Source organism: Gekko japonicus, unplaced genomic scaffold, assembly GCF_001447785.1.
Source record: "Gekko japonicus isolate JY-2015 unplaced genomic scaffold, Gekko_japonicus_V1.1 scaffold103, whole genome shotgun sequence".
Taxonomy (NCBI): domain Eukaryota; kingdom Metazoa; phylum Chordata; class Lepidosauria; order Squamata; family Gekkonidae; genus Gekko; species Gekko japonicus.
In genome coordinates, this window is record NW_015160210.1 from 532,715 (window position 1) to 542,978 (window position 10,264).

The following is a 10,264-nucleotide window of genomic DNA, read 5'->3' on the forward strand; positions in this document are numbered from 1 at the left end:
CCAACCACCTCTGCTTCTCACCTGCCTTGAAAGCCCCCATGCTGGGGTCACCGAAAGTCATCTGGAAAATGGCGCCTGTTAAATTTCTACTTGTGGCCTGTATCTCCTCCACGTTCCTCCCTCTCTCTAGAAGCAGAATGTGACCACGTTTGGTGTAGTGGTTAGGAGCACGGACTCTAATCTGGGAGATTCCTCACTCCTCCACATGCAGCTGCTGGTGTGACCGTGGGTCAGCCACAGGCTCATTCAGAGCTGTTCTCTCAAGGGCAGTTCTCGAGAGAGCTCTCTCAGCCCTGCCTACCTCACAGGGTGCCTGTTATGGGGAGGGGAAGGGAAAGGAGATTGTAAGCCGGTCTGAGACACCTTCGGGTAGCGAAGGGCGGGGGGGAATCTAATCTCTTCTTCTTCTTCTATTCATGGGGGAGGGCATATGGGGCTCCTTTTGTGATACGCTACTCAGAACATCCTGCAGGGTTGGCTGCACTCCAGGGGCCCCTCAGCTCACATCCAGGCGTCCTCACTATAATGTTCCCAGGCAGGAGAGTTGCAGACAGAGACACAGAGGGGCGCGACTGCACATGTGCCGTTATATCATTTCCAGGGAAAACCAAGGAGTGATGGAGGGTAGCTCTAGCAACCCCCGGAAACTCGATGGTAGTGCCATAGAGTTTCTGGGGATTCCTAGAGCTACCTTCTGTCACTTCCAGGTTTTCCCAAAAAATGACGTGCAAGGCGCGCCAGGCAATCAGACCTGGGGGCAGGGCATCCCCTGCCCAAACTGGGAGGCCTTGCAAGCCTCATTCACTAGCCATGTTCAATTTGAACAGTTCCTATAACTCTGTCCAGGGGTGCTGGGCCTCCATGTGGCTTGCTCCTCTATACTAGTAGCTCTCCAAAGCAGTGGCCCATTGGGAGCTTTCCCAGTAAGTTCAAGGATCAGCCTGCCACAGCAAAGAAGTAGCCCCGATTGCTCAGAAGCCTTCTGATGAATTCTACCTGAGTTCGAGTCTGCAGCAAAGACAAGCCAAAGGGTTTGGGGATCTCTCCCTCTTCCATGGATCTCTACGACCTTGAGAGAGCAAACGGTGAATGCAGCAGTCTTCCCCTGCTTTTGAAACATGTGTCCAGTTTGGTGTAGTGGTGAGGAGCGCAGACGCTAATCTGGGAGAACCAGGTTTGATTCCCTGCTCCTCCACATGCAACTGCTGGTGTGACTTTGGGTCAGTCACAAGTTCTTTCAGAGCTCTTCTCTCAGGAGCAGTCCTCAAAAGAGCTCTCTCAGTGCCACCGATTTCACAGGGTGTCTGTTGTGGGGAGGGGAAGATAAAGGAGATTGTAAGCCACTCTGAGACTCCTTTGAGTCTCTCCTTCTCTTCTCTTCTTCCCTTGTTCCTCTCCACTTTTAGGTGGCATCCTGTTGGTGTTAATTAATTAAATTAATTATCATACGGCATTGTCTATAGTACAACCAGGAGATCCTAAGATTGTCTGGCAGCCAGAAGTTCTAGCTCTTTTAGCTTTATGCACCCCTAGGTGGCTAGATAGACTGGTTTTGAAGGCAAGAGATGTTTCAGAGGCGGTTTGACATTGCCTGCCTCTGCGTCAAGCCCATGGTATTCCTTGGCGGTCACCTTTCCAAGTACTAGCCAAGACCGACCATGCTTTGCTTCCAAGATCTGACATGATGTTGGTGGTGTGCAATTAAGTGATAGCCCTGGCCAAGAGGCCAAGAAACCTGTCTCTCCACGGGTGCCTGTGGCTGTCACTGCAAACTGCAGCTGCTGCAGTCACTTGGAGGCTTCTCAGCATTTTTGGTTGCGGCATGCACCTGCCCAATGTCTGTCTAAGGTGTTTCACGCCAAAAAATGACCCAACTGCACCCCAAGGCTTCCAGGCCCAACGGCAGAGCTTTAACTGCCCCCTCCTCCTTCCATCTTCAATTCCAGGCTTCGGGCCACGTGCCAGAAGGTTATCGCTCACAAGATGTTTGACCACGTGGTTCTGGTTTTCATCTTCCTGAACTGCATCACCATCGCATTGGAGAGGCCGGATATCGATCCCAACAGTACGGTGAGCCCCGTGGAGCCCAAAAATGGACCCCTTGCTGGGAGACATCGGGTGCAAAGACGGGGCTGACGGCCAAACAGGCTGAGAATTGATTGGCTGACCCGTTGCTTTTAATTTGGTATAAAAGTCAGCCACGGAATGTGGGGGAATTGGGTCGGAGCAGTGGCATTATGGGGAGAGGGGATCTGATCCTTTCCCGCACCAGCCTCTCATATCCTGTGGGTCTGCAGCACGTGGAGATGCTCTCTGCCCTAATAGACTATCACAATAATTGGTAGCTCCAGAGGAGAAATTTATTCAGGCTCTGTCATGGCTCGGGTGGGGTGTCACCTGATGCTGCCACCACTCTGGATTTAGGTTCCCTTGAGAAGGCCCAGAGCACCCTCCCAAGACCTTTAGACCTCCCTTTTGACTGAATAATAGGTGTGAGGACCAGGCAGAGTGAACAATAATAATAGTTTATTGTATAGGAAGTCATCAAACAACAAGGTGCAGAATTATAACAGTAAGTGGGTGAAAAGAAAAGAAATCAAATGCCGTAACGCATCTAAATATATACTGTCCCTAGCTCACTATTCCAAGTGGCACTAGACTACTCCCCCTTCCCTCAGGATGAGGGTTTCTTCCTGCAGCCGCCTTCCTTCTGGCTCTGCCCTCTGGAAGAAAGAACAGCTTCTGCTCTGGCACCAGCCCTTTTGTTCCCCAGTCCTCTTCTTCCCTATTGGTCGATTTTGGCTCCAAAACCTCTCAGGGGCTTCTGGGAGTTGTAGGCCCAGCCTCACCTACTGCTAGCCAGGCTCCCTGGGCCTAGTAGGCCTCTGGTGGCACAGCCCAGACCATGACAGGCCCGTAGCCAGGATTTTGTAGGAAAGAGCAAGAGTCCAGTAGCACCTTAAGGTAAAGGTCTCCCTTGCTCGAAAGCTAGTTTCATCTGACTCTGGGGGGCAATGCTCATCGTTTCCAAGGCAAAGAGCCAGCACTGTCCGAAGACGTTTCCGTGGTCATGTGGCCGGCGTGGCTAGATGCCAAGGCGCACGGAACGCTGTTCCCTTCCCACCAAAGCGGTACCTATTTATTCTCTTGCAATTTGTTGCTTTCGAACTGCTACGCTGGCAGGAGCTGGGGCCAGAGACGGGAGCTCACTCCGTCATGCGGCACTCAGGTCTCGAACTGCTGAACTACCGACCTTCCAGTCTGCAGCTCAGCGTCTCCACCTCTTGAGCCACCGCGGCCCCTTAAAGACTAACAAAATTTGTGGCAGGGGAGGAGCTTTTGTGAGTCACGGCTCACATCTTGCTCTTTTCTGCTGTTACAGACAGACTAACACGGCTACCTGTCTTGGCACAAGAGCGGCTTCAGACACTCACATGCCCCTACTTGCCCATTTCAAGGTAGCCACCTGCTCTCTCTCTCTTGCAGGAACGGGTCTTCCTGAGCGTCTCCAACTACATCTTCACAGCCATCTTTGTTATCGAGATGATGGTTAAGGTAAGCAAGACGTATGACCTTCTGTCTCTCTCTTCCCTATGAGAAATCAGATGAAGGGGCTGATTGACATCTTGGGGTGTATCAACAGAGGCATAACATACAAATCGCCAGGTGTCATAGTCCCACTTGATCTTCCACAAACTGCTTTAATATGCAGTAAAAATCAACCTTTCCATTACATAGAATGTGCTGGTTTTCTACATTTGACTGGGGTACTCTTTTTTAAAAAACAAAACAAACCTGGACAATATTTTTTAAAACCAAGGCTATGATCTAACACAGAACAGTCCAGGATTCAACCACATCGAGCTTGGCATGACATCTGGAAGCCCCATGAATGGATCTCCCTGTTTTGTTTGTGGAGGAGAGTCTGTGGTTCAGTGGCAGAGCCTCTGCTTGGCACGCAGAAGGTCCCAGGTTCAATCCCCAGCATCTCCAGTTAACAAGGACCAGGCAGGAGGTGATGGGAAAGACCTCCGCCTGAGACCCTGGAGAACTGTAAAGAGGGGCTGTGGCTCAGTGGCAGAGCCTCTGCTTGGCATGTAAAGGTCCCAGGTTCAGTCCCCGGCATCTCCAGTTAAAAAGGACCAGGCAGGAGGTGATGGGAAAGACCTCTGCCTGAGACCCTGGAGAGCTGTAAAGAGGGGCCATGGCTCAGTGGTAGAGCATCTGCTTGGCATGCAGAAGGTCCCTGGTTCAATCCCCGGCATCTCCAGTTCAAAGGGACCAGGCAGGAGGTGATGGGAAAGACCTCTGCCTGAGACCCTGGAGAGCTGTGAAGAGGGGCTGTGGCTCAGTGGTAGAGCCTCTGCTTGAGACGCAGAAGGTCCCAGGTTCAGTCCCCAGCATCTCCCATTAGAAGGATTAGGTAACAAGGATTAGGTAACAAGAAAGCCCTCTTCCTGAGACCCTAGAGATCCTTTGCAGTCAGAGTAGGCAAGAATGACCTTGATGGGCCAAAGGTCTGATTCCCAACTTCATGTGGCAAGCTCACTGAGTGACCTATTTGGGCGTCAGACCACCACCAAATTCCATCTGATGTGTAACTTCATAGAACCACGGGGAAGGCTTGGCGCCTGCACTAACATTGTCCTCTCCCCCTGTCTTTAGGTCATAGCTCTGGGTTTTTTCTCCGGGAAACACACCTACCTCCAGAGCAGCTGGAACGTGCTGGATGGCATCCTAGTCTTCGTCTCCATCATCGACATCATCGTTTCCATGGCGTCTGCGGGCGGAGCTAAGATCCTGGGTATCCTTCGTGTCCTCAGACTCCTGCGCACTTTGAGGCCTTTAAGGTACTCGGTGCTCTTCGCCACAACGGGGTCGGATTGGGGCCCGCTGCTCTCCTCCTCATAAGTGATACACAAATCTGTGCCTGCGTGCTCCCGTGCCGAATTGGAAACACACAGTCGGAATCCAACGAGTTAGATGAATATCTGTTTAATGCATTGGGACAGGGAATACAGGGCTGAGCGCCCTTGCACTCAGCAATTCCAAAACTGTATTCTGCCATAACCAGGAAGGGCGGACGGTCTTATACCCCAAATGACATCACATATAATTTACACATGGAAGAATCTCTAACTGGTACCAAGCAGTTAACAGCATACAATCATAATTTGACTCAGTGCATCTCTCTCAGTGGTGTCTGTAATTACACTTGTTTACCTTGTCTTCAGAACACTGGGAACATTTGAGAACACTGGGTCCTTCCTGGGCTCGCATGTGGAGAGCTAGCTGATAAGGGCTGTGAATCACATTAAACTTCGCTCTCGGCGGCTTTGCAACTTCTAAATAGCATTCCATTCTTATTGCATCCTAATTCCTTCTACAGAGGCTTCTTATACACAGAAATGCAGATATAAAATATATGAACCAAAAATATAGAAGCTGTAATGATGTACAAAACGCTTATAATCTCACAATAATGATTATTGAAAGATATTAATTCCCAACAGGTATCAGAAGACGAACTTCTCCGGAGTTCTTCTGCTAGTACACTTTGTGTGCCCGTTGATGGAAGGATTTGTTATGTAAGAACATGTTCAACGTATAGGATATTAGTACCTTTGTATTGGATTTACACATTATGGAATAAGAAGCAACACTATCACATCTTGATGTTTTGAAGAAGTTCTTCACGAAACGAATGCCAAAACTCTGGAGACGTTCGTCTTTTGAAACCTGTTGGGAATTAATATTTTTCAATTTGACTGCTTATTTTTGTATCATTATTGTGAGATTATAAGCGTTTTGAACATCATTACAGCTTCTATATTTTTGGCTTTCTACACTAGCTGTAACCCCTCAGTTTTGTCGGCCCACCTGGGTGTTGGCAGCTACAGGGCCCAGCACGCAGCGTCCCTCAGACGGGCCACCCGGGACCCTTCTTTTCGGAGCGCCTCTTTCATTGACGACTCCAGGGGCACCTCTCTCCGAAAGCTCTTGGCCGGCCTCATTGCCGGTAGGCCTTCCCTTTCGCCAGCGCTGATCGATAACCATCAAGATGCTGAAAGGTTGCCATCTCTTTCGTGGGCTACGGGTCCCCTTTGGGAAAACAGCTCGGATGTTCCAGGAGGAACAAGTGTGTCACTGAAAGGTCTAACCCGACCGCTCTGCAGTTTCATGGAGTGCCCACGAGTTCTTGTATTGTGAGAAAGGGAGAAAAGTACCTCTTTCTCTACCTGCTCTTTCCCATGCATAATCTTATAAACCTCGATCATGTCACCCCTCAGTCGTCTTTTCTCCAAGCTAAAGAGCCCTAAGCGCTTTAACCTTTCCTCATAGGGAAAGTGTTCCAACCCTTTTATCATTCGAGTTGCCCTTTTCTGCACTTTTTCCAAAGCTATAATATCCTTTTTAAGGTGTGGTGCCCAGAACTGCACACAGTATTCCAAATGAGGTCTCACCATTGATTTATATAGGGGCATTATTATATTGGCTGATCTGTTTTCAATACCCTTCCTAATAATCCCCAGCATAGCATTGGCCTTCTTTATTGCAGTCACACACTGTCTCGACATTTTCAGTGAGTTATCCACTACAACTCCAAGATCCCTCTCTTGCTCAGTCTCTGCCAGTTCAGACCCCATCAATGTGTATTTATATTTAGGATTTTTGGCTCCAATGTGCATCACCTTGCACTTGGCCACATTGAACCCCATTTGCCATGTTGACGCCCACTCGCCCATCCTTGACAGATCCCCTTGGAGTGCCTCACAATCCTCACTGGTTTTCACCACCCTGAACAACTTTGTATCATCCGCAAATTTAGCCACTTCACTGCTTACTCCCATCTCCAAAATGATGATTAAACATTTGAAGGCACAGTGACAGTTGTCAATATACATCAAGGAGAGTGTCAGAAATCACATTCTTTTTCCCTTGTCCTACATAAGGGGGGGAAACTTGGGGTCCCCGTCAATTTGGAAAGCAAGCTGCAGCAGGGAACAGGTTTAACGATAACAAATATTTTCCCGAGAAAGACACTCTCTTCCCCTTCATTGTTCCCGTGAGGAAATTTGGCCTGTGCACACAAAAAGCTCGGTTTCATGTAAATTTTGAAAAACATCGGAAGGCGCGTTATTATTTACTTATTTATTTCAGCCACTTAGAAGCTGTCTCATCACCAGGGGGTGAAGAGGCAGCGAACAAGAGAAGGGATCAGGCAACTGCCGTAAACAAACAAAAACCATTAAAATGATCGGGCGAAAAGTAGCTGTTAACAGCAAGCTGCGTTTAGAAGGTCGAGTGTTTAAGGCAAGAAGGTCGAGTGTTTAAGAGGACTCCTCCGAACAAGGGAGAGAACCGGTCACAGATAAATTCATGACAATCCGGAGAGAATAAAAACGTTTTTAGGACTGTTTCAGTGACTAGCTGTGTTGGTCTGCAGTAGAACAGGTAGATTGGAATCCAGGGCCCCTTAGTCTGTGATCATACGCACAATTAGACCTGACACAGGTGCGAATGCCGGGTGAATTTAAAGGGCGCAATCAGACAACAACATCTGGGAAGCGCCTTGCAGCCGTCGGCAACCCGTTCTGCTCCGCCGCAGAAGCGGAGTTAAAAGACACTGGGGAAAATCCGGTAGTAAGTGTTGCGAAAGGCCACGGATGGACTTTCCCATGTCTGATCACTCCAGCGCGCTCTCATGGCGTCGGGATGATCTGGCCATCCCAACTCCGTGCTGTTGTTTTTTTCCTGCTTCGCCGTATGTGCATCATCACAAACTCTGTAGGGAGACGTTAATGCGGAGGTGTGATTCATTGATCCCTCGGTTAAGCGCATGGGGGGGAGACGGCACCAAAAAAAACCCAACTCACCCGCAGTTGCGTCTGATCACACACTGACAAACTGCGCCCGCAGCTTCAAAGGGAAGTGTGATCGTGCAACTGAGGGCCAAATTCCTCTGGAGGAAATAGCCTCGCTTCCCCCCGTTTTATCTGGTGCGTGTGACCGCAACCTTAGAGAACAACAAGATTTTCAGGGTGTGAACCTTCAAGAGTCAAGGCTGAGATAGCCTTCATCAGACAAAGGGAGCTTTGACTCAAAAGCTTATACTCCAAAAATCTTATTGGTCTCTAAGGTGTTTCTTGACTCAAATCTAGGTATTCCTACTACAGACTTTGATTGGTCTCTGGTCCTTTTAAAAAAAAATTAAAATTTTATTAAGTTTTTAAAATACAGAGGGGTAAGAAAGGGGGAAGGGTAGGGAAAAGGGTAAAAGCAATCGTTTCCTGCATGTAACTTTCCTCTACTTGTAATTTCATGTTATACACAGATGAACTGTGAGATTTAAAAGTTCATAAAGTCCTCTTACTGTTATATTATTTAAAAGTTCGTATCTTTATATTTCTCTCTAATCCAATTATAGAATGGAGTCTATAGTCCAACAAAGTCTTCTTCCATTTGCCCTTTTAGCATCCAGGTCAATTTATCCATTTCCACACTTTCCATAATCTTTGCTATTAAATCATGTTCTGAAAGTGCTGATGGAAGTTTCCAATAAGTTGCCAATACAATTCTCGCTGCAGTTACTATAGGGATTATAAAATATCTTTGATATGTGTCAAAATTCTCTGGTATACAACTTAATAAGAACAATTCTGGTTGAAAAGGTACTGAAATCTGCAAAACTGTCTGTATCAGAGTATGTACCATAATCCAAAACTTACGCACTATATCACATGTCCACCACATATGATAAAACATACTGGTTGGTCTCTGGTCCTGTAGTCTGAGATTTTAGAAGTTCAAACCAGCCCCTTGGCATCTCAGATATTTATTTATGGCCGCGGTCACACGGGCAGGAAAATGCGGGGGGGAGCGTGGCTGTTTGCCCTGGGGCAAAATAACGTGCGGTTGCGCCAGCAGACGTACCGTGGAGGTCCCATGGAGGTCCCGTGGTAGGGGGGAGGTGCCAAGCACACCACAATCCTGCGCCGCGGCAAAGAAGCAGCATGGCGCAGCAAACGGGTGTTTTTTTCTCCGGACACCAAAGTGTGCGCATGCCCCGTTGGGTGCTCGTGCACATCCCATGGACAGTTGGGGGGGGGGAAACTTTATACGAGGGGGCATGGGTGGGAAACGCGATCAAACGCCCGCCCTGGCCCCGTGGTTACCGGAAACTAGTACCTCCGAGGTACTAGTTTTTAACCACGCATCTTCTGCGGGAAGCCTCGGGTTCGCCAAGGGAGCTCTACGCTTCCCAGATGTGGCGGTGAGATCGCGCCCGGAAAATCCACCTGAAAATCCACCTATCTTCCATCTCTCTAGCGTGCCTAATGCTCCGTGTGACCGCAGCCAATTTTATTCAATGTATATCCCACCCTTCCCGCAAGCGGGCTCAGGGTGCGTAACAATAGCAGAAAATATCCAGACGGTTTAAAACAATCATATAAACTTTAGTTGTTGTAGATTTTCGGGGCTGTGTGGCCATGGTCTTGGCATTGTAGGACCTGCTGTTTCGCCAGCAGCTGTGACTGGCATCCTCAGAGGTATAACACAGAAGGATGGAGTACTCTTGAAACAGAGAGTACTTCACTTTCTGTGTTATATTTTTTTATTTTATTTAATTTATATCCTGCCCGCCCTGTCATGGCAGGCTCAGGGCGGCTCACATAAAATATAAAACAATTAAAACAGAATTAGATAAAAACAGAGCAATACAGTTAAGAATCTCTCCCTTATATAAAAGAGTAGTCGCTGCCAAAATTCTAAAACGCGCCCCGTTAGTGTATGGGTGGAAAATATGCCACTCAGGAGAGCTGCCTCCAATGACTGGCTCCCTCAGCCAACCGGCCCTGCCATTGGCTGGGTGGCTGGGAGGGGAGGGAGCCAGTCATCGGAGCCAGCTCTTCTGAGCGGCCATCTTCCCCACATACGGTAAGGGACGTTTTCAGCCCAGCGGCGAACGGAGCCGATAGGCTCCGTCCGCCGGCTTCCCTACCTCCAGCACCCATCCTGCCTGGCGAACGGGCCCTGCACGGCCCGTCCGCCGCCTCCCTCCCCTCCTGGAGGGAAGCCTCCGTCGCCGGTTTCCCCCCCCCAGTACCCCGTCCGCCGGCTTCCCTACCTCCAGCACCCATCCTGCCTGGCGAACGGGCCCTGCACGGCCCGTCCGCCGCCTCCCTCCCCTCCTGGAGGAGAGCCTCCGTCGCCGGTTCCCCCCACCCCCCGCCCCCAGTCCAGGCCGGCGCCGAAGGCCTGG

At 49.3% G+C, this 10,264-nt stretch overlaps 1 protein-coding gene across 1 annotated transcript in view; it reads left to right on the forward strand.

Moving 5' to 3' along the window:
- CACNA1H (calcium channel, voltage-dependent, T type, alpha 1H subunit) overlaps positions 1-10,264 on the forward strand; it is a gene marked incomplete at its 3' end in the record, with an annotated part of 563,591 nt that overhangs the window by 497,859 nt on the left and 55,468 nt on the right. The window contains exons 19-21 of the mRNA XM_015409183.1: positions 1,947-2,070; positions 3,487-3,555; positions 4,666-4,850. Coding sequence (XP_015264669.1) covers positions 1,947-2,070; positions 3,487-3,555; positions 4,666-4,850 — 378 coding nt within the window. The remainder of the gene's footprint in view (positions 1-1,946; positions 2,071-3,486; positions 3,556-4,665; positions 4,851-10,264) is intronic.